Source organism: Phascolarctos cinereus, unplaced genomic scaffold (assembly GCF_003287225.1).
Source record: "Phascolarctos cinereus isolate Bilbo 61053 unplaced genomic scaffold, phaCin_HiC Scaffold_2;HRSCAF=192, whole genome shotgun sequence".
NCBI classification, from domain to species: Eukaryota; Metazoa; Chordata; class Mammalia; order Diprotodontia; family Phascolarctidae; genus Phascolarctos; species Phascolarctos cinereus.
Window position 1 is genome coordinate 346,444,416 of NW_027555625.1, and position 25,352 is coordinate 346,469,767.

The 25,352-nt window shown below is 39.2% G+C and overlaps 1 protein-coding gene across 1 annotated transcript in view; it reads right to left on the minus strand.

Annotated features, from left to right (window-relative positions):
- Positions 1-781, minus strand: part of SEC24A (SEC24 homolog A, COPII component) — a 63,473-nt gene extending 62,692 nt beyond the window's left edge. The window contains 1 exon segment of the mRNA XM_020991221.2: positions 611-781. Within this exon segment, the coding sequence (XP_020846880.1) occupies positions 611-692 (82 nt within the window). The 5' untranslated portion in view covers positions 693-781.
- Between the last annotated feature and the right edge of the window lie 24,571 nt (positions 782-25,352).

Consider the following 25,352-nt stretch of genomic DNA (forward strand, 5'->3'; position numbering starts at 1 on the left):
TCAAAGTAGCACCGACGAGGTGCGCCCTTGGCATCTCCTCGATTATTAAGTATCCTATGCGTCTCCTAAAGAAAAGCTACAAGGGTCAGAGTGAGCAGAACAGCAGGTGTTAACTCAAATTTTTCACTCTGGTAAGTCTGCACTGTGCTATACGGGATAAAGCACTGGCGCACAATCTAGGTAATCTGAGGAGAGCGACAAGCCCGGGGTGGGGGTAGGATTCAGAGAAGGCTTCCCGGAGTGGTGGCCCCAAAGCTTCAGTCTTGAAGATAAGTATTCCGAGAATCGCCCCAGCCAGGTCGCATTCCAGGCTTGGGGGGGGGTGATCCCGGGAATGGGAGCCCTGGGACCCCAACGAGGAGCTTGGGAGGAGCGGAGAGCAGCGGGGGAACGGGGCTCGAATCCCAGGCGCGGCCCCGGGCGAAGTTCTCAGAACCTCAGTCCCTCGTTTTAAACCTGCGGCTCCGGAGTCCCTCGTTTTAAACCTGCGGCTCCGGAGTCCCTCAGGGCCCGACTCTCCAATCGGTCCCTGACTTTCGGTGTCGGTGGCCCGGGCTCCCCGCTGAGGGCAACCCCCTCCCCCCCCCCAGCGCCGGGCCGGGGCACTCACCGTTGCTGTAGGGCGGCCCCGCGGCGGAGACGGCCCCGTTCTGCGCCGGAGAACTGGCGCTGAGCCTCCCCGGCTGGGCCATGGCGGCCGCGCGAGCTGCTCCGGCCGGGCCCGGCACAACCGACTCGGAGGGCCCGGAGGCGAGGGTCCGCGAGCGGTCGGGCGGGAGGGCGGTGGCGGCGCCTTCAGGCTCTCGTCATGCGGCCCGCAGCGGCCCGGCCCGGGAGCCAGCGCTGCCGGACAGGGGAGCGGGGCTGGGGGATTGGGGGAGGACTGGGGGGAGGGAGGGGGACGAAAAAGTGGAGGAAGAGGAGGCGGGGAGGGGGACCGGGGAGAAGGGAGGCCCTCGCCGGAAGTGCCTGTCAACCGCCCGGCCGCGCAGGCGCACGACGTACACGTGGCACTTCCTCCTAGTGGGCCGGGACGGAAAGGGGGCGGCTCCCGGGGCTCCTTCACCTGCCGCGCCGCTCTCGCCGGCCTCGCCCTATGCGCTGTGCGTCACGCGTGGATCAGGAGGAGGAGTGAGAGAGGACTGTGCCCGCCACGTCATGGAGCCGAGCCTTTTGCCAGCTCATCCAGCAGTGCTGGGGAGGGAGTTTATCTGGCACTCGCTGTCTGCGTGGGTCACTTCCTTTCCCAGTTAGGATCATCGGTCTGGAGTTGGAAAGGGCATCCGAAGCCATCCAGTCCAACCCTATTTTACAGGGAGGGAAACTGAGACCCACACCAGCTTCCGTGCCTTTCTGGCACTTTGGAGAGTCGGGGAGTGGAGAGAGCCCAGCCACTTTAATATGCCTAACAGCTCTGGATATTCAGAGGGACAGTGAGATTGTCTGACCCCTTGCCCCCACTTCAGAGTTCTGTTCACTTTGAATGATCTTAGATAAATTGTTCTGGTTTTGTGCCTTGTGTCTTCATATACATAAGACTGAAATGTTTGTAAAGTTCTTCGAAATCTTTGTATGAATAGCATTTCAGAAATAGATTCTATAATTTGTTTCTAAGCCAAGCATAACAATGTCTAACCTCAAGGAATGGCTGCTAGACCACCGTCAGACACCCAAGCCCTGTTTCTGCTGCAGACCCTAACATAACAACTTGGGCCAGGTTCATAGCTGAGGGACCCTGCTTTTAATCAAAGGAGCTAGACCTCTCTGTTCTTATACTCATTGCATCCTGAACTCCACCCCAGCTCCCCTGGACAATTTTTGTTATTGGATCACATCTAGAGGCTCCATAAAAGGAGACTTTAAAAAAAACTAATGAATATACATGATTAATCAGGGATAGGACAGTTAATTTATTCCTACACATAAAAGGTATGCTAAACACAGGATACTCACAAGGGTACATTTGACAAAAACAAACCTAAGACGGGATGTAATTACATAAGTAGTGTAAAAATTTTCTGTGAAGCTAATACTTAAGCTTCTCTATGAGAACATAAAGCATTTTGTAGGATGACTAATTGGGCATTTTACATCTCCCGTTGGCATTGCACCATGTAATCCATTTCTGGTTCATATCTGCTCTAGACTTGAGCCAATCTTCTTGTTAGTGGTTGTTTTCACTAATGAAGATTTCCCTGCTTCCTGCTTACTGTGACAACCACAAGTTCTCATTGGAACTGATGCAGTTTGGGGTCGCTGGGAACCCTGAAATGTCAGGGAACAGGGCAGCATCTGCCTGGAATCAGTTCAGGAGCTCAAACTTTCCAATCAAGAGACAAGTTTATCTTAAGGCCAGTAGAGCAGGAGAGATTCTTAGGGAACTTGCAACTTAATAGGGGTGAGACCAATGCTTATATACAAAAAAGACTGTGAAAGGATCTAGGTGGGATTAAGGAGTGGTAAGTACTCTGGGGTGGACCAAAAGCAATAGTGAAAGAAATGTCAAGTAAGTTAGTTAGGTGATCTAGGTGGGCTGGGGTGGGCCAGTTGCCTTGGGTGGAAGGTGCCAGTGATCTGGGCTGCTGAAATGTGTGGAAAAATTCAGGGACTGGGTTGCTTTCAAAAACATGGTCTTTTCCTTTTAGGGGTCCAGGTCCCATCACCCCATCAGAAGCAGGACATTGGAACCTATAGAACTCACAAGGTTGCCTCTAAGCCTGAACATCAACCTGGAGAATCATATTTGGTCACCCGCTTAGGAAGGTAAGGCCAGCAGAAACTTAGGTGCAGATTCATCAAGTTAAGTCTATGCTCCTCATAGAGTGTTGCATAGAGGTGTGGAGAAACCCCCAAAAACATACAGGAGAGCCAAAGGAAAGAGCATACTACTTGCTGAAAGGAAGAGATGCAACCAAGATCTCAAGCAGGAAGCTTTTTGTTTTTTGAACTCAGGCCTTCCCGACCCTACACTAAACTGAAAAATCCTTTCAGAGCTGAGCCACCACATGGCCAGATGTTATTGTTATTGTTCAATTGTGTCCCCATGGACCATAGCTCACCAGGCCCTTCTGTCCTTCACTGTCTCCTGAGTGTGTTCAAACTCATGTTCCTTGACACATCTATACCTCTCATCTTCTGCCATCCTCTTTTCCTTTTGCCTTCAATCTTTCCTGACATCAGGGTCTTTTCTGGTGAGTCCTGTCTCAGCTTCAGTATTTAACCTTCCAATGAATAGCCTGAATTAATTTCTTTAAGTATTGACTGATTTGATCTCCTTGCTGTCCAAAGAGAGGTCTCAAAAGTCTTCTCTAACATCACAATTCAAAAGCATCAATTCTGTGGCACTTAGATTTCCTAATAGTCCAAATCTCAAAGCCATACCTTGCTACTGAAACAATAGCAGCTTTGACTATATGGACCTTTGTCAGCGAAGTGATGTCTCTGCTTTTTCCTGTGCTGTCCAGATTTGCCATAGCTTTCCTTCCAAGAAGCAAGCATCTTTTAATTTCATGGCTACAATTGCCTTCTGCAGTGATCTTTGAGCCCAAAAATATAAAATCTGACACTGCTTCTATTTCTTCTCCCTTTATTTGCCAGGAAGTGATGGGACCAGTTGCCAAGATTTTAATTTTTTTTTTTATGTTAAACTTGAAGCCAGCTTTTACTCTGTCTTCTCACCTTCATCAAGAGGCTTCTTAATTCTTCACTTTCTGCATATCTGAGATTGTTGATATTCCTTACAACAACCTTAGTTCCAACTTTTGATTTGTCTACCCTGGCATTTTGCATGATGTACTCTATGTAGAAGTTAAATAAATAAGGTGAACGTATACAGCCTTGTTATACTCCTTTTCCAATCTTAAACCAATCAGTTGTTCCATGTTTGGATCTAAGTGTTGTGTCTTGACCCACATACAGGTTCCTCAGGGGACAAGTAAGATGATTTGGTACTTCCATCTTTTTGAGACTTGCTATATTTTGTTGTCATCCACACAGTCAAAGGTTTTAGTGTAGTCAATGAAGCAGAAGTAGATATTTTTCTGGAACTCCCTTACTTTCTCCATAATCCAGCAAATGTTGACAATTAGATGTCTAAGTTCCTCTGCCTCTTTGAAAACCAGCCCACATTTCTGGTAATTCTCAGTTCATATATTTTTTGTTTGTTTGTTTTGTTTTTTGGCAAGGCAATTGGGGGTAAGTGACTTGACCAGTAGCTTGTAGAATCTTAAGCATAACCTTGCTGGCATGTGAAATGAGTGCAGTTGCTCAGTAATTTGAACATTCTTTGACATTTCTCTTCCTTAGGATTGGGACATAAACTGATCTTTTACAATCCAGTGGCCACTGTTGAGTTTTCCTAATTTGCTGATACATTGAGTGAAGCACTTTAATAGCACATATTTTAGGATTTTAAATAGCTCAGCTAGAATTCCATCACCTCCACATGGCCAGAATAGGCCCCAAAGCACACAATGTTGATTACAAGAAACACACTTGAAGCAGAGAGAGACAGACTAAAGGTAAAGGGCTGGAGGAGAATCTATTATGCTTCAGTGAAGTAAAAAAAAAAGCAGGGATAGCAATCATGATCTCAGACAAAACAAAAGCAAAAATAAAACTAATTAAAAGTGATAAATGGGGAAACTACATTTTGCTAAGAAGTACCAAAGACAATGAAGTAATATCAGTACTAAACATATGTGCAACAAATGGTATAGCATTCGAGTTCTTTTTTTTTACATTTTCTTTTTTATTATGAACTTAACAATCAGCAAGAAATGAGAACATTCCAATGTTTCCCATATATGTTTTGTGTCATTGATGCTTTTTTCTTTCCTTTAAAAAAAACAAACTTCTGTTGCTTCCCACACTCATCTCCTGTTCAAGCTAGATAATAGGTGTATAGTATGGATGAATATTTGATAATTGGATGAATATCTTCCCTTTTTAGACCAGTTTAGATGTGAATTAGGTTCAAGCATTGCCTATCCCCCAACATTTCCACCTCCATTGTAAAAGCTCTTTCTTATGTGCTTCTTTTATGTGGGAAAATTTCCTCCATTCTTTCTCTCCTTTCCCTCTTCTCACATTGCATATCTCTTTCTTACCCATCCATTTTTTGCTTTTTTTAAAAATTAATTTATTTTTAGTTTTCAACATTCACTTCCATAAGCTTTTGAGTTTTAAATTTTCTCCCCCAACCTCCCCACCTCCTTTCCCAAAACGGCGTGCAATCTGATATATGCTATACATATACATTCCTATTAAACGTATTTTCACATTAGTAATGTTGTAAGTAAGAATTAGAACCAATTGGAGGAGCCACCAGAAAGAGGAAACAAAACTCAACAGAAGAAAAAAAATAGCAAATAGTATGCTTCCATCTGCATTCAGACTCCATAGTTCTTTGGATATGGATAGCATTTTCCATCATGAGACTTTTGGAGAGGTCTTAGATCCTTGCATTGCTGAGAAGTAAGTCTATCAATGGATGGGCATCCCCTTGATTTCCAATTTTTGGCCACCACAAAAAGAGCTGCTATAACTATTTTTGTATATGTGGGTCCTTTTCCCTTTTTTATGATCTCTTTGGGATATAGCCCTAGAAGTGGTATTGCTGGGTTAAAGGGTATGCACATTTTTATAGCCCTTTGGGCATGGTTCCAAATTGCTCTCCAAAATAGTTGGATCAGTTCACAACTCCACCAACAATGCACTAGTGTTCCAATTTTCCCACATCTTCAACATTTATCATTTTCCTATTTTGTCATAGCATCCAAATTTTTAACGAAAAAGTTAAATGAATTACAGGAGGAAATAGTAAAATTATACTAGTGGGATATCTCAGCTTTCCCCTTTTACCACTAGATAAATCTAACAAAAAAGACCAAACAAGAAAGAAGTTGAGAAAATGAATAGAATTTTAGAAAAGTTAAATAAGATAGACCTCTGGAGAAAACTAAATGGGAATAGAGAGGAATATATCTTTTTCTCAGTGGTACATGACTCCTACACAAAAACTGACCACATATTAGGGCATAAAAACCTCATAGCCAAATTCAGAAAAGCAGAAATATTAAATGCGTACTTCATAGATCATAATGCAATAAAAATTACATTTAATAAAAGTTTGTGGAAATATAGATTAAAAATTAATTGGAAACTAAGTAATCTAAACCTAAAGCATGAATGGGTCAAAGAACAAATCAAGAAACAATAATTTCATTAAAGAGAATGACAACAATGAGACAATATACCAAAATTTATGAGATACAGCCAAAGTAGTACGTAGGGGAAAACTTATGTCTCTAAACTCTTATATCAGTAAAGTAGAGAAAGAGTAGATCAATAAATTGGATAAGCAACTAAAAAACTAGAAAGAGAACAAATTAAAAATCTCCAGTTAAATACCAAATTGCAAATCCTGAAAATGAAAGGAGAGATTAATAAAATTGAAAGTAAGAAAACAATTGAACTAATAAGTAAAACTAGGAGCTGGTTCTATGAAAAAAAAACAATAAAATAAACTATTGTTTGATTTAGTTAAAGAAAAAAAGAAACTTAAATTACTAGTATTGAAAATAAAAAAGGTGAATTCACCACCAATGAAGATGAAATTAAATCAAGTATTAGGAGCTATCTTGCCCAATTATATACAATCTCAACAACCTAAGTGAAATGGATGAATATTTTAAAAATATAAATTGCCAGATTAATAAAAGAGGAAATGGAATAGTTCAATAACCCTATCTTAGAAAAAGCAATTGAGGGGCAGCTAAGTGGCTGAGTGAATAGAGCTCTGCCCTTGGAGTCAGGAGGACCTGAGTTCAAATCCAGCCTCAGACACTTAACACTTACTAGCTGTGTGACCCTGGGTAAAAGTCATCTAACCCCATTGCCTCACCAAAAAGCAAAAAAAAAAAAAAAAAGCAATTGAACAAGCCATCAATGAGCTCCCTAAGAAAAAATCACCAGGACCAGATAGATTCAGAAGTGAATTCTAGCAAATATTTAAGGAACAATTAATTCCAATACTATATAAGTTATTTGGAAGAATACGCAAAAAATGAGTCCTACCAAGTTCCTTTTATGACACAAATATGGTGCTGATACCTAACCAGGAAGAGCAAAAACAAATAAACAAAAATGATGAAATAAAACTATCACTCTTTGCAAATGATATGCTGGTACACTTAGAGAATCAACTAAAAAATTAAGTGAAATACTAACAACTTTTGCCAAGTTTCAGGATATAAAAAACTCCACATAAATCATCAGCATTTCTCTATATTACCCACAAAACCCAGAAGAAAGAGATAGAAAGAAAAATTCCATTTAAAAGAATTGTAGACAAATGTAAAATACTTGGAAGTTTACCTGCCAAGACAAATCCAGGAACTATATGAACACAATTACAAAACATTTTTCACACATATAAAGTCAGATCTGAACAATTGGAAAAATATTAATTGCTCATGGATAGGCTGAGCTGATATAATAAAAAATGACTTTATCTAATTTAATTTACTTATTCAGTACCATACCAATCAAACTACCAAAAGTTATTTTATACAGTTAGAAAAAAAAACAAATTTATCTGGAAAAACAAAAAGTTAAGAATATCAAATGAAGGGGCAGGTAGGTGGTGCAGTGGATAGAGCACCAGACCTGAAGTCAGGAGGACCTGAGTTCAAATCCAGCCTCAGAACAAACACTTGACACTTATTAGCTGTGTGACCCTGGGCAAATCACTTAACCCCAACTGCCTTAAAAAAAAAATCAAATGAATTAATGAAAAAAAAATGTGAAGGAAGTGGTCTCACTGTACCAGATCTCAAACTATATTATGAAGTGATAATCATCAAAACAATCTGGTACTGGCTAAGAAACAGAATAGTAAATCAGTGGAATAGATTAGGTCCATAATACAAAGTAATAAATGACCATAGTAATCTAGTTTTTGATAAACCTCAAAATCCAAGCTTTTGGGACAAGAATTAACTATTTGACAAAAACTGCTGGGAAAACTAGAAAACAGTTTGGCAAGAACTAGGTATAGACCAACATCTCACACTGTATACCAAGATAAGGTCAAAATGGGTATGTGAGTTAGAGGTAAATGGTCATACTTAAGTAAATTAGGAGAGCATGGAATAGTTTATCTGTTAGATCTATGGATAAGGGAAGAATTTATGACCAAACAAGAGATAGAGAGCATTATAAGATATAATGGGTAATTTTGATTATATTAAATTAAAAAGTTTTTGCACAAACAAAACCAGTGCAGCAAAACTTAGAAGGAAAACTAGGGAAATTTTTTTTACAGAAAGTATCTTTGATAAACCTCTTATTTCTCAAATCTCTCCCCTTAGTCTATTTTTCTTCTTCTGTCTTTCCATTCTTCTTTTAAGATCATCAGGACATAATGGAATCATCCTAGACCTTCAATCTAATTAGACTCCCTCTGTGACCCCTAATGATGGTGGAATTCAGAGGGGACATGTATCATCTCCTCATATTAGAATAAAAGCAGTTTATCCGTGCTTAGTTCCTTTTGATTGTTTATGTTTATCTTTTTTTTCCATGTGTTTTTTTTTGGGGGGGAGGGGAGTAATTAACCAACAATTTTATGAGCAACAAAGGTATTTATTTTTTGTTGCTATTATGAGTTCCAAATTGTCTCCTTCTCTCCCAACCTCATATTACAGAAGGCCAATATTTGAAGTAGATATATATATGGAATCATACAATACATATTTTCATCCATCAGCTCTTTCTTTGGAGGTGGATAGCATTTTCCTTCATAATTTATGTTTATCAGCACAGCTAAGTGGTGCAGTGGATAGAGTACTGGCTCTGGAGTCAGGAGGACTTGAGTTCAAATGTGGCCTCAAACACATAACACTAGCTGTGTGACCCTGGGCAAGTCACTTAACCCCAATTGCCTCACCAAAAAAAAAAAGCATAATTTATATTTATCTTCTGTGTTTGTACTTCAAAGTTTTAATGGTCTCTTCATCAGGAATGTTCTATTTTATTCAAGGTCCATTTTTTTCCTCCTGTATGATTATATTTAGTTTTGCTGAGTAAGTTATTCTTGGCTGTAAGTCAACATCCTTTGCCTTCTGGAGTGGCATATTCCAAGTTCTCCATTCTTTTATAGTTGTGGCTACTAAATTGTGTGTGATCCTAACTGTGGCTCCTCAATACTTGAAATCTTTCTTTCTAGTTTCAGTATTTTTTTTATTTTTCTTTGACCTGGAAGCTCTAGATTTTGGCTTTTTTGTTATTTTCTTTGATAATTTCTTGAAATATAATATCTAGCCCCTTTTTTTGGTCATGGCTTTCAGGTAGATCAATGATTTTAAAATATTTTCTTCTTGATCTGTTTTTGCAATGAGAGATCTTACATTTTCTTCTAATTTTCAGTGTTTGCACTTTGCTTTAATATTTCTTCTTGTCTTGTAAAGTCCTTAGATTCTATCTGGTCTATTCTAATATTCAGAAGTTTGTTGTCTGGGCAAGGTTTTGGACCTCTTGTTCCAAGCTATTAATTCTCTTTCCAAATTCCTCTCTAGCCCTCATTTCCTCCCAATTTTCCCACTCATTTACAGAAAACATTTTTAAACTAATTTTTTGTGCTCCTGTTATTTCTCTTCCAGGAATTTTAGATATTTGTGCCCAAGCTGTGTTTTCTCTTGAGGCTTTGCTTATAGATGTTTTGGAATCATTCTCTTTTTCTAGGTTTGTGTCTTGAATGTCTCTGTCACCAAATGGCTTCTTATGGTAGGATTCTTTTTTCTTCTTATTTTTTCCAGCCTACTTTCTGATTTCAGGCTGCAGCACTTCTGGAGGGAAGGTCTGGGTTGATCCTTCTACTACTTTCTTAGGGGTATTGAGTGTGGGGACCTGCAAGCTTTTAGCATTCTCAGAGTGGTCTGATCCAGGGCAAAGTTGTGCACTACACCCTTGGTTTGAGCTCTGCAAATTCCTGACTTGGGTTTGGGTCTGAACAAGAGTTCTGTTGGATTCAGCCACTCTTAGTCAGCTGGAAAGCTCTGCTAGTTCTGAGTGACAGAATCATAGTTTCCCTTTGTTCTGAGATTCCTGCGATTCTACTGCAGGTTTCAGACTGGTCTAGAATGTAGAATTGAGAATATCCTCAGCTCCTGAGGTTTGAACTAAACTGCTACTGCTTGCTTTTAAACTTGTTCCTCTCGGTACCAGCCTAGGGCCCCTGACCACTCCTTTCTTTGGAACACCATTCCGGGGTACAGGTCCCCTTCTCAGTATGCCCTAGATTTGTCACTGTGTAATGGGAGGCAAATCTGCTCCTGCAGCCTTCAACAGGTTCAGGCCCTTCTGTGCTGGTTCTAAGATCTCTTCTTGCCCCACTGTTTATAGCCTCTTCCGGCACTGGAGTGCTCCAGGTGACATGCTCCAGGCTAGACCCCATCCCTTGGGTCCATAGACCTCTCGGCCTGATTCTCAATTCTGGAAAAATGACTCATTGTGACTTTTTCTTGGACTTCCCAATCCAGATTCAGTCTGACATGTTTTCAAGATTTGTTTGGAGGAGGGTTTTTTTTTGGGGGGGGAGAGGGTGGAATTTGCTCTCCTGATTGATTAGATAATGCCTGGTATCTTTTTTGCTTTGCTATAATTTCTCTAATCTTGCTCATTTCTGATACTACTAATGTAATAACATCTAAACTTTAATTGTAAGCACTCTATGTAGGTACACACAGGGTGAAAATCAAATCTTTTTGTACAGTCTTTTTTCACAAAGGTGAAAGATCTCCTAGATAAAACTACAAAGGAATTGCAGAAAAGAGAATAAATAACAAAATTTTTATTTAGACTATAGAACTTGTACTTCAAGATCACTTTGTCTGCTTCACTTTGTTCCTCATAGTTGCCAAAAGACCTACTACCTTAGAAACGAAGTTCAAGACTTCTGCAAACCCTTATACAAGGAACTGAAACTGATATTTAATATGAATGACTAATGTGTTACTGAGCTGCTGCTTAAGAGCACACGTGACTCGTGGAATTGTGTTGAAAGACAGAAACTATTACTAATAATTTCTTAATTCTATTTTTCTATCCAATCAAGAGCATGGTTTTTAACCTGTGTGCATCGATTTCCTTTAAATTTAATTTTGCTTTGTTGTGAGAAATTGTTAAAATGTTATAATTACTTTTGTAATTGAAATAATTACTTTTGTAATATATGTATACTGAGTGAATAGTATGAAGATACAGTTTGTATATGGCAAGATAGATCTATTATCTGAAATCTCCAAGGTGAAATTTCCACCTTTGAAGAGAATGGGCTGCCAGCTGCTAATCAAGGAAGGCCTGATAGGATCCAGTGCTATTGTGACTGGGCGGTCTTTTCTTCACTTGCCTATCTCTGGTTTCCAACTGGAATTATTTCTGTCTATCACACATCAAATATTTTTTAGTAGAATTACCAGGTGTTAAGAATAAAAGGCACTTTCCTCATCACTCTCAAGGAGAGGGTAACACTTAGCTTGCAATTTCCACCAAAAGGGTGGTTACACAAAAGACCTATCATGAGTAGCTAGTAAACCTCTTTATGAAAGTAAGCAGTAAACAAAATTGGGAAAGTTATACAGATTAGAATAGACCAAAGAATAAACAAAAGCAAATGAGCCCTTCAACTTGGAAGAAAGATAAAACCCCATCTCAAATAAACAATCTGAGAAGGGGTTGAGGTAGTTCTCTCTTAGCAATCCGTAAGTTTTCAAGCTATGGGAGTTAAGGGGACATGACAAGGGCTGGCTTTTCCACATTTCTGTGGCCCCTGGGATATCTCCAGTCTGCCACTCAAAAGTTCTTTCTTGCCTCTCTCCAATGCCTTCCCTGAATTCCCATCCCTTGCACAGGTACACAAGCAATGTCAGTTTAGCAGTCTCTCAGTTAATCAGGAGTCACATCTCCTGCATATGCAGCATCACAGAACATTCCCTCAGCAAAACTACCCCAGGATTGAGTAAAAGTGGGGGTTACATTCTAAAGGTCTCCACAACTAATATTCTCCAAGTACCTAATATTATGTGCTTAGTAAACACTTGATAAGACACTAAGTTTGTATGATTGAATAAAAAATTCTCCACATATAGCCAGTTCATCAATGTGAAGACCAGAGAGCCCCAGAAATTTCCAGTGGGTGACAGACAAAATAGAGCCGGTGAGGCACTTTGAAATTAGATTCCTCCGTCTTCTCTAGGACATAGTGCTGTCCCCAGCTGTAGATAGGCTGGTATACAGGATTGGGTCAGCTGAGTTTCCATGAGGCAGAGAGGGGTTGATAGTACTGTTAACTGTGGTGGCTACTAGTATGATTGCAGCTGCAACCTGACACTGAAGGGGACAGAGGCTGAGACTGCTGAGGACCAGTAGTGTTCTAGGTTTTGGAAGAAATAGAGACTGGAGCCACATAGAGGAAGGATCCCTAATTCTGCCACTGTTAACTCTAGTGACTTCCCTTGGATTGGTGAGCTGGAGAGCGAGCCCAGTTTCTATCACTGCTCTTTCTCACACATTCTTCCTTATAAACTGTTCATGATCCAGACACAAGGTCTTGAATATACAAACCTGATTTTCCTTACTCCTTTCCAGAACTACATACTTGAATGATTTGATAATAATCCCTTCCACCTGTCAAAGAACAGGAAGGGAAAGCAAGAACGGAATAAGCATTTGTATAGCACTTAGCCAGGCATTGTCCTAAAGCACTTTACAAATATTATCTCATTTGATCTTCACAACAACGCAGCCAAGTAGGTGATATTATTATCCTTATTTTATAGATGAGGAAACTAAGGCAAACAGAGGTTAAGTGACTTGCCCAGGATCACATAGATCATAAATGTCTGAGGATAGATCTGAATATAGCTCTTTTTGACTCCAAGCCCAACATGCTATCCACTGTGCCCCCCAGCAGCCTAGGGGAAATTTACAAGATGGCTTGAGGCAAATAGTTCCATATGTGGGTATGACCTATTTCCTTTCATTTTTGCTGATAATAAATACAAAATAAATAATTAAATAGTGAAATAAATAGTCAGAGTATGAGTCCTGTGCATGTGGATGTGGAGAAAGTAGTGACCAGAGAAGGAGAGCCCAATAGACAGAATACAGGCTCATGAGCTGGGAATAAATTAAAGACTTCACATTTTAATATTTTGAGTAATATCCGTATCATTCCATAGATTAATTCCAGGCATATCCAGTACTGCCACTTAAAGCCATGCTCTGAAGATGGAGCAGACTAGGTATTTTCATGCTAAAAGTCCCTGGTGGTGAGTGGGAATACTACAGCCTTTTAGAAAGGCTAGCCCATGTATGTGCCAAAGAGACTGATAGGACCACGAGGCTGGTGGCTCAAGTGGATTATCATTTTTTGGACACTCACATCTTGTACTCACTCACAGGAGAACTAATGAAGTGTTATACTGCCTTTCTTCAGGCTTAAGGAATTAAACACTAGACCATGTGACCCAAAGGCACCAACACAAAGGTTACAAGTGTCCTTTTATATACAGTGACCTATTTAAAAACAGGTTGTGTTTGGGACTCAAAACATATTTTCCTACTGCTTAAAGGACAAGTTTCACTTCTCCCTCATGGTTCTGTGGTACCCTTGATGGGGGTGGGAGGTGTCTAGACTCTGCAAATGGCTCTAAATCTCTTTAATGATGTACCCTTAATTGTAGAGGTAGGTCTCCTGCGCCACACTTCCATTTAACCATTAAAATTTATATTAACTTTTACAAAGAAATATTTACGTCAAAAATGTAAACACAAATATGTAAATTTACTCCCCCCAACATTGGAGAGGGACAATCTAACCCTCCCACCTCTTACCACCTCAGTCTCTGGGGAGGGCATTAGGTTCATAGCTTAGCTCAGTTCCTATAAAGCACAGTTCTAAGTTCCAAGTCCCAACCCAGGCTTGAGTCCAAGGTACCTTGGCTTCTCCGGACTTCCCTGCCAGGTTGAATGACTGCAACTACTTACTTGCACAGCTGACTCCAAAGTTCCCATGGCTCTAACTCCCATATCCAGTGAGGATCACTATTACACCTGAAACTCAAAAGGACAAACAAAACAGAATGAAAACAAACACCTCCAGGCCCATTTCTCCATGAGAACAGAGGAAGAAACTCCTTCCCTTCTCACCTGTTCAGTTCATGGTCCCATGCTGTGGGCAAATGGAGATCTTCATTCTCAGGAAACAATAAGGAAGAGCTCACAGGAAAGAGAATTCAGGATATAGAGTGAGACAGAAAAAGTGTTTCTCTTTCAGCTGCCTCCACCTAAGTGGTAGAAGACCCAGAATATCTCATGGAAACTCAGGTGACCCAATCCTGTAGACCAGCCTATACACAGCTAGGAACAGCACTATATCCTATCTTCTCTCTGTGTCCTAGAGAAGATGAAGGAATCTAATTTCAAAGTGCTCCATCATGGTGCCTCCATATTAGGAGATCTGGGAATATTCCAAAGGCTTCTTCTATACAAACCCCAGAAAATATCTGAAAAGGGCCCTAGAAAGACCAACGATTAAACCAAAGAAAATCAGAAGTAAGTTCCTCCAATCAGTTCAAAACTGCATAAAAAGTTGGCCAGAAGTGGATGGAGGATGGTAGAAGGGTAGCAGGGAACCTGCTAGCTACAAATGCAAGTTCACAAAAATGAGCTATAAGTCAGTGGAATATCATTAATAATAGTCAAAGAATGCTCCACCTGGTGCTATATTTATCCTCCATTTCAACCTCCTTTAGTACCGACCAAATTAATTCTGTGAGATCAGTAAGGACCATCTCTCTGTCCCATTGAGAATATCTACCATATACTGCCAGAAGGGACCTGGTCATAGGTTGCCATTCTGCTGTGTCTGTATAATTAGTCACCTAGTCCTTCCCTCACTTCAACAATCATAGCCACAAGGTCATTCCAGTCTAATACAACCAACTAACATTGAATGTGTTTTAAACCTGATTTAGGATCGTCTAATCCATCAAGACTAGTAGACCATCCTATATGACAAAAATAAATTTACTTAATAGCTGGGCTTGTTTGCTCTTAGTTTAGGCAGCCTGCTAGCTGCCCTCTTCTCCCACTTTTTGGGGGCTCCCCATATTAATGCCAAACTTAGTACTGACGTCCAAGTGGCTTAACCTACTGCAACTCAGAAATCCTCAGTTCAAGTGATCCAGCAATCTCAGCCTCTCCAACAGCAGGGATTACAGGTATGATTATGAGCCTGACCCAGTTAAGTGTTACTAAAGGAAAAAGAAGTGAGGCTCCAATGGAGGAAAAAGAGGGATCTGAGGCAGAACATGAGTATCCCTGGTCAGAATGTTTGAGAATGGAAGAGGAAAGGAAGCGTGATAGGACCAGTATTTTTAGGAACAACTTCCTTGGACTACAGCTTCCTGTTTTAGTTTACTTGCCTATTGGCATAAAAAATCCCTGCCATGTGTAATCTGGACTCTCAGATTTGGTAAGTACCTGAGACCATGCAAGTCACCGTACCCTGATGGCTTACTAGCTAGACAAGTTTCCAGATGGATGTAAGGGGGCCTGCCTCCAGAGAAGCTACTTGTGTATCCTTGTGGCATATTCTTGCTGGTTAGGGCAAAGTAACCCCCCCTCCTTTGTTAAATGTTTGGTGACTTGCACGTGCTTCATTTCATTACAACATCAAACCAGAACTAAAGCATTAGACTTGTACCTCCAACAGGAAGAAAAAAGATGCCTTATAATTAGAGATTAATAAAAGATTTGCAGGACTTCCTGAAGAGGAGGGAGCTGGCTTCTCTGAAGAGAAAGAAGCTGTTTGTCTTCCAAAGAATGATATAATGGAGTCACAGAGGCTATCAGGTAAGAGAGCATTCAGTAAAGGTCACAGGAAGATTTGAAAATGATTAATAATTAGTAATTCCCAGCTCAGTGGTACTAAGACAGCTGTTTGTCAATCTGATCACAGCAGCAGAGAGCCCTGTCTTTCCAGGGCATGTATCCAAGACATAACAGAGAGCCTCCTAGGATTTACCAAATGGGTGACAACTACCCACTTTGGGGAACTCGTGAACGTGAATGATATTGCTGAAGGGACATAAAAAGTATTCCCCATGTTTATGAAATTTTGGACAAATATCAGAAGACCATAACGACACAAACTGTTTTCCTCATTGTTATCCCTCAAAGGCAAGAGATACAGAAAAGAAAAAATAATTTGGAAAGATAAATACAGTGTTAATAAAATAGTAATTCAGAATGAGACTTGGACTTTTGGACAATGGCTTAAAATATAAGGATGATGGAGTACACCTAATTTATACCTAATTGTAAAATTATTCCATCCACTCTTTACCCCCACCATGATCCTTGGCCTCTGTAGGCTATGTATTGCAAAATAATATTAGGACAGAACTTTAGTCTAAAGTCCTTGGTCTAATCTAAATGAGAAAGCTTATCAGTTTTCAACTATCAATTGAGACAGAATGACCTACACTGAACTCTTTTAAATTTATCTTTATGGAAGGCCTAAACAGTTTCTAAAAGAAGCAGCCTGATCAGTCTAGGAAGGACTACTCCCTGTAAGCAATTGACTAAGAGCAAGAATTTTTTTTTGAAGTATTAATTCAGTTAATAAAAATATCTCTTGAGTTCAACTTTTGCTAGGAAAAACAGAATCCTTCAAGAGAGTGGTTAAGAAAAGATTGAATAGTTTTGGGAAAATGATCCCCCACAATTTAAAAAAAAAAAGTTAAGCCACGATTGTGCTGCCTGATGAATCAAAGCTGTTTACTCGACTTTGTTTTCCTGTGTGATCTTGATTATGGTGTTTGTCTTTGTTCTTGAAACCTATAAATTATAACTCAAACATGGCTGGCTTAGAGAGATTTTCAAAGTTATTTACAGAGGTATGATTATAGGGGTGATGTGGGGCTTCAATTATCCAGATATTTGCTGGAGTTATTTCTACCAGAAGTAGAGAAGCTAATTTGATCAATAAACTTGTATCTGGCAGATTTGTGCCCAAAATACATGATACTGAGCTTTTCTTTCTTATAACAAAAGCTAATAAGAATATATTTGTGACATACACATCTAATCAAAAAGGCTTTAAATTAAAAAGGATGGGGAAAAAGAAATTCACAGGAGACACAATCCAAGAAAGGAGAAGCAGTCAAACTCTTGACCTCAAAGGTCTATACGTAGATGCCCAAAGTTTAGGCTATAAGCAAGAGGAACTAGAGATCCCAAAGCAAGAAAGCAAAGTTGATCCCATGTGTATCATTGAGATTTGATGGGGGTGAAACCTATAACTTGACTAGGCCTATGGCTCTGGATGGGTATGCCTTATATAAAAGAAACAGCATAAGTAAAAGGGGAATAGATGATAGAATATTGCATATGAATATAACTGGGGGTTTAATCCTGGTGCATTTGTATAAGACTCTCCTTATTGGTGGAGAGAGTGATTGATTACACAATGCTCTTTGTGTAATATATTTCTAGTCTGGTATTCTCTGCAGAGAGAAAAGGTCAGCCTTGTGGTTCCAAATGCCTGTTCCACTCTAGTCAAGAATCAAAGCCCCCTTGAGAGAGATTGGCAGTATTCCAGAGGTAACTGTTCACACTGCCTGCCAGCTGCATTTAGACAAACACATGTGCATACATGAGGCCACTAGGTGGTACAATGGATAGAGTGCTGGGCCTGGAGTCAGGAAGACCTGACCTTAGACACTTATTAGCTGTATGTCCCTGCCTATGTAAAACTGGAGAAGGAAATGGCACTCTATGAACAGCATGGTCCATGGAGTCACAAAGAGTTGGATAAGACTGAATAACAACAATATGGATATACACATAACTTATATAGGCAATGTACGCACCCTACATGAAGAAGGCATGTTTGTCAACCAGTGAAAACCAGTTTAACAGGTATGCCCCAACCCTCCAGGATGATAGTGTGCCAAGGTTAATAAACCCAAACACTGGGCATTAACCTCTTATCCTCTTTCAACTTCTTTTGGTATTGTGCACAATTCAGGTTAAGCTTCCTACTTCCCTGCTCCTTATTCCTCATTAGGCAATTTGGAAAATACCTTCACTCTACTTATCATAGAAATAACAGCATGGTCTCCAATTTGTATTATACTGACTCTTTGTCTCAAATGATATATGTTTGACTTATGAAGGGCTTGGATCCTTCAAGTGAATCATGGATTCTTCCTCCATCCCTCGTCTATGCCACCCAATATGGGCATGGAAGCTGCAGCATGTGTGCTGTTCTCCCCTTTCCCTTTGTGAGTAGCAACAAAATTTGTTAAAGTTATTTTTCTGTGGCTGCTGCTTTTCACCTGAACTCCCTTGAATTACATTACTCATGTGTGAAAATCTAGGAATCAAAAAGGAGAATTATAGCAGAGAATATTGGGGTAAAGTTCAATGAATGGAGAAGCAAAAATAATTTTGTTTAGATAACCTGGATAGAAAAAGAAAATCAATGAAGAAGTTGGGAAACATCTCAAACCTTTTACAGAGGTATGATTATAGGGGTGATGTGAGGCTTCAATCATCCAGATATCTGCTGGAGTTATTTCTACCAGAAGTGGAAGAGTTAACTTCTTGACTTGTTTTAGTGAAAATGTTATCTCTCATTAAAAGACAGAGGAAATAATGAAATTCTATTCTAGATCTGATTCTCATTTAACAGGAAGGAGCTGGGTTGGAAATGATGGGAACCCTGTGGGAAATGGGAGTGACTTCTCCCTCTGAAAGTATATGATAGAGGAAAGGTAATCTAGGCAGTCTGACATGTACCCCAGATTTGGGGAATACGGATCTCAAATGTTCCCTGGGGAAAATAGGGAAGACCCCATGACTATCGTTCTATAGGAGAAGTCAGTCTAGGAAGAATGGCAAATGTCCAAGAATGAAACTAAAGAGAAGGTTGATGAATATCTAGAAAGGAAAGCAGTGATTACAAATAGCTAATATTTTATAAATGACTTGGATAAAGACATAGATGGCGTGCTTATTACATTTTCAGATGACAGCAAACCTCAGAAAGATAGCCAATATGCTGCACAATTGAAGGAGGATCCCAAAAGATCATAACAGGTGAGAGGATTGGACCTAATCTAAGAAGATGAAATATAGTAGGTGTAAATATAAGGTTTTACACAAAATTTGTATAAGGTTTATACAAAAATCAACTTCACAAGTAAAATATGGGAAAAGTATAGTTAGAGAGTAGAGAGAAAAGATCTCTAGTTTTAGTGTTTTGCAAGTTCAATATGAATTATCAGTGTGATGTGGCAACCAAAAAAGTTTATATCTTGTGCTACATTAAAAGAGACATCCCAGGAAGAGGGAGTTGATAGTCCCGCTATAGTAGGGGCGGGGAACCTATGACCCCAAGGACATATATGGCCTTCTAGGTCCTCAGGTGCAGCCTTTTGACTGAGCCCAAGTTTTACAGAACAAATTCTTTTGTTAAGGGAATTTGTTCTGTGAAGTTTGGATTCAATTAAAGGGCCTCACTTGAGGACCTAGAAGGCCACATGTGGCTTCCACGCTGCAGGTTCCCCACTCCTGCTCTATGCTATGCCCTGGTCAAACATCCTCTAAAGTGTTGTGTTCAGTTTGGGGAGGCATAGTTTGAAAAGGACACTGATAAGATAGAGTGTGTCCAGAGGAGGACAACCAAGATGGCAACGGACCTTTAGTCCATGACATATGAGGATCAGTTAATTAAAAGAAATACATATATGTATGTATGTATGTATGTGTATATATATATATATATATACATGTATACATATATATAAAATTTATATAGTACTATAAAACACTTTACAAAGATTATCTCATTTTATGTTAATAAGTCTGTGAGGGAGGTGCTTTTATTATCCTCCTTTTATAGGTGAGGAAGCTGAGGCAAACAGGTTAAGTGATTTGCTCAGGTTACATAGTGTCAGAGACAGGATTTGAATTTAGGTCTTCTTGACTCCTCATTCAGCCTTCTATCCCTTATGTTGCCTCTGTTGAAATAACTGGAGAAGTCTAGCTTGGAGAAAAAAAGACTAGGGACAGACTGGATGACTGTCTTCAAGTATATGAAGGGCGGTCATGCAGAAGAGGGATTTTTATTGTTGGGCTGCAGAGGAGGAATTTTTATTCTGTTGGGCTGTAAAGGATAGAAATAGGAGAAATGGGTAAAAGATACAAAGAAGCAAACTTAGGCTTGAAGTCAGGAAAAACTTCCTACCAATAACAGGAATCCCAAATTAGACCCTAGACTGGGCTGCCTCTGAGGTATATGCTCTCCTCCTGGGAGGTAGTCAAGCAGATTCCTTTGGGACTTGGACTGGATGGCCACTGAGCTCCATCCAATCTTTAAATTCTGTGATTTTATGATTCTTTGATGAAAGTATTAGATTGATTGGAAGAGCCTGAAAGCTAAAGCTGTCCATTAACCAATGCCAGTCTTTCAGAGCATTTATTGAGAACATATTAGGTAGCAATAGAGAGTGAATATTGACTTAGGGAAAAAAAATTCTTGACAGCTTGTACCATCCCATGAATCTTTGAGAACTAAAGAAGTTTTAAGGATTTTTTTTCTATTCTTGGAAATTTGTGAAGAATTATGCTATAATTGCTAAGTCATTCAGTGATTCCTCCCTTCCCCCTTTGTAAGTATATAGTTGGAAAGACCTAAAACTAGAAGGATAAAAAAGGCAAAATGATCTGATGTCTTTGGAGGTCATTCAGACAGGAAGTAAAATCAAGTTTTTAGAATTTGGCCAACTACCTCACCTGCACCAGTGTTGGCTTTTGCATTTCCAAACAAGACCTTTGTGCTGTATGTTGATTGCGAGAGCCAGCCTGGAAGGCTTAGGAATAGTCTTGTACTAAGTGATAGACACCAGAAACCTACTGCATTTGACAGTAGAAGATACACTCTCAGTGAGCTCTGTAATCCCATACACAAAAGTGGAGATCTTGGTATAAGATATACTGGCCCTTTAAGGCCCTTTTCCTCTGGAGTAGTTTAGTGATAAAAAGGGCATAAAAGGTATTTTTATTTAAAGGAAAAGATTTATATTCCTTGTTAAATGATGTAAGAAATTGCCACCGTTATACAGGAACGTTGGTACTTAAAAAGGAGTGGGAAGGGAACTTTGTTTTAATAAAAATCAGCTAATATATATGTAGAAAGAAGCAGCTTTCAGATGGAATTTGGATAGTTTGGGACATAAAATGAATTGTCATAAAATATAAAGAAAAAGAATATGGAACACATTAACTGTAAGATTTATGGATAGGTGAAAAAATTTATGAATAAACAAGAGACAGAAAGCATTGTGAGATGCAAAATGGATCATTTTGATTACACTGAATTAAAAAGGTTTTATATAAATTAAACCAATGTAGCCAAGATTAGAAGAAAGGTGGAAAAATAGGAAAAAAATATTAGACAGTTTTTCATAGAGAGGTCTCATATCTCAAATATGTAGAGAACTTTGTTAAATTTATAAGAATATAGGTCATTCCCCAACTGATAAATGGTCAAAGGATATAAACTAATAGTTTTTCAATGAAGAAATCAAAACTATAGATAAAAATGCTCTAAATCATTATTGATTAGAGAAATGCAAAGTACAATAACTTTAAGATATTATCTTACACCTATCAGATTGGCTAAAATGATAGAATGGGAAAATGAAAAATGTTGGAGGGGATGTGGAAAAATTGGGACACTAATGCACTGTTGGTTAAACTGTGAACTGTTCCAACCATTTTGAAGAGCAATCTGGAATTATGCCCAAAGAGTTATAAAACTGTGTATACCCTTTGACCTAGCAATACCACTATTAGGCCTGTTTCCCAACATGATCAAGAAAGAGGAAAATAATCTGTTATAAAATATTTATAACAGTTCTCTTTGTGGTGGTAAAGAACTGGAAATTGAGGGGATGTCCAATTGGGGAATGGCTAAAAAAGTTGTGGTATATGATTGTGATGGAATACTATTGTGCTATAAGAAACGAAGAGCAGGCTGATTTTAGAAAAACATGGAAAGGCTTGCATGAAATAATGAAAAGTAAAATGAGCAAAACCAAGAGATTGTTATATACTGTAACAGCAACATTGTTTGAAGAACAACTGGGAACAACCAAGTTATTCTGAGTATTATAAATACTTAAAATCAAGTACAGAGGACTTATGAAAGAAGATGCTACCCACCTTCAGCAAAAGAGCTGATAAATAGAAGTATGCATACTATGATTTTATATATATTTATAAATCTGTGCCAAATGGTGGCCTTCTCTAAGTGTGGGATGGGGAGAGAAGGAGAGAGGAAGGGAGGGAGACAGTTTGGAACTTAAAATATAACAAAAAATACATAAAATTAAATTTAGAAAAAATATAAAGACTCAAATTTCTTTCTGAACAATGTAGCATGATGCTTCACTTGTGTGGGAACAGTTTAATGTTATAAAGAGCCAGATGTAAAGAAGCAGTTTCAAGAACACAAAAAAATATTGCACCATGTTGAAGCCTTCAGAGATACAAACATCATGGGTATCTCAACTCATTTGCTTCTACCTTTTAGGATTAAAGAGAATAACAGTTTTAAAAATGAGAAATAATACAAACATTTAGAAACTGAAATGATTAAAGAATTCTTGATTTGAAAAGGGAAATTTGGGGGAGCGTTGACTTTTTAAGTGAAAGGTGAGTCACTGTGAATCAGGAGCCTCTCTTTAAACCACTGAAATGCAGAGGATCTGGATATAGGAGCCCACGGAGAGTTGAAGACCCACATGGGACACTGAAAACTGCTGGAGCAATTCAAAGCAGTCAGCTCACAGAAGACTTCAACTGACTGATTCTCGATTGGCGGAGAGAGAATCGACTTCATCGGGTACAGTTGTCCGAGGTGGCTATTGCCCTTCAAAGCCATCTAGAATTGGAGAGAGGTGAAGCTTCTTATGAGGGCATGTTGAGCCAGAGTAAAATGGAGGGGGCTGTACAGCTGCTTTAGCATCTTGTGATGCTCACTTTAAAAAAACAAACACAAACACAAAAACAAAACAAAACAAAACAAAACCCAACAATTTAAATTGTGTTGTGAGTTCTACTCTGATTGGATCAAAACAACAGCTAAGTTAGTGAATAATATAGTTGTGTCTGGGCTGATGTGTTTAACCCAGTCATTGCCAGTTTGATGAGCCTCATGGTTCTTTTGACTTATAGAGAATTGCTATTCACATGAAGAGCCAAGACTTTCTAAACACCCATTTAAGAGTGATGGTAAATTGGAAGAGCTTGTTATGTTTGAGTAGAGAAAAGTATTTCCTCAGTTGAAAAATGGTGAGGATTAGCAGTGATCAGAGAAAGTTTTATGTGATGCAGATGTTCCTGAAAAGACTGGTAACACTGATGTCTGCTGACCAGAGTTGTGAGTTACCCTTAGCACGAGTTACCCCCTTCCCCACCATGTGCTTTCTGCCAAGTTCTTTTAAGTGTGTGCCCCTTCTTCACCTTAGATATTGAGTTCATTGTTCTAAGAGTGTGATCTGGGTATATGTGTGTATTTTGATGTATATATATATATATATTATATATATACATATATATATATATATATATATACACACACACACACACACACACACACACACACATATGTATGTATATATATACACACAGTATATTAGTTATCTGTAGCTAATATATTAGTATACATACATATATTAGTATACATATGTATATGTATACATACATATATTAGTATACATATATGTATATGTATACATATAGTATATTAGTTATCTGTAGCTAATATATTAGTATCTATAATATTTCTTTGGTCCATCATTAAGTAAATGGTTATATTTAAGATCTAAAAGTGTTATTATTGTGGGTGGCTGACCGTATAAATAAAAACTGCATTACATGATAGCTCAAGACCTAGAGTGAGTTTATAGTTTTCTTCAAGGATCTCAGGAATGGCTCAGATCAGCAGCTTCAAACTTTCAGAGCTGCCAAGGTTTGCCAATTGGTTGTTTCCCAGGATAGGAACTTTAACCACTTTGTCAGCTCCCATCCCAGAGCTCAGTGAGCCTTAACTGCCAAGAGGCTTCCTGGTTGGAGTACTCTGAGCTGGTGGAAGCTCAAAGGCCTGCCAGCCCTGCACTTGCCTCATCCTAGCTCCTCTGCTTGGGCCCTCTCCTTGGTGCCTGAAAGTTTTTGGGTGTCTCCCTTTGCTAATCTAGGCTGGTTGAAAGCATAACTATAGTTTTCCTCTCTGTTTCTTAATCATTCAGTCTGAAACTCTTTTATCTTTTCTGGAGTACAGTGTAGGAACTGTGTGGTTCTATTCTCTCCAGCACTTTGACCAGAAGTATAGGATTATCTTTCTAATAAAGGTATTTTTCCTATCTTAAATGTTTCCTATTGATTTTACCTTTGCTTTATCAAATCAACATTACTGCTTTGGTTCAGGCCTCAGATACTATTCTTGGAGGCAGAAAAACTAGAAATTCAAGGAAACACCTAGTGCTTCCTTAACTAGGGCCTCTTTCACCAGACTGAACACTAAAAGAACCACACTTTTGGATATCAGCCCTGATGTAGAGTTATGTGCTCCACTGAATATAGTGCCACATGTGAATTGGGTCTAGTTCTTGGGGACCCAAGCCTCTGGTCTGTATTCCCTGCCATTATTCACTACCTCCCATCTCCACTTCCAGCTCTCTATTGTTTGTAGAGAGGGAACACAGCACCAATGTTGTCCTCTTAATACAACAAGATCCTGGAAGGTAGAGATCCCAAGCAACTTATGTCTATAGGTATCAAATTTTTACATTTGCTTTTCAAATTGCAGTGATTCAGAGTAGATTTCCCCAGAGTAAAAGCCGAATTCCACTGCTACTTCTTCCCATATGTTTGTTCCATCCAGCTGGTGACTGTCATTCTCAAGTCCCTTTTCTTTTCCGCCTTCCTTTTCCTTTGTGTTTTCTGGAATGCTTGTTTAATCAAAATTTCCTTCATTCCTGAATTCTTTTTTCCATGTCCTTTCTTTTTACCTACTTTTTTTTTGTGTTTTTTTTTTGTTTTAGGCAATGGGGTTAAGTGACTTGCCCAGGGTCACACAGCTAGTAAGTGTCAAGTGTTTGGTCTGAATCTGGATTTGAACTCAGGTCCTCCTGAATCCAGGGCTGGTGCTCTATCCACTGCGCCACCTAGCTGCCCCTTTTTACCTACATTTTGAAAGATTTTTTTTGTGGTAT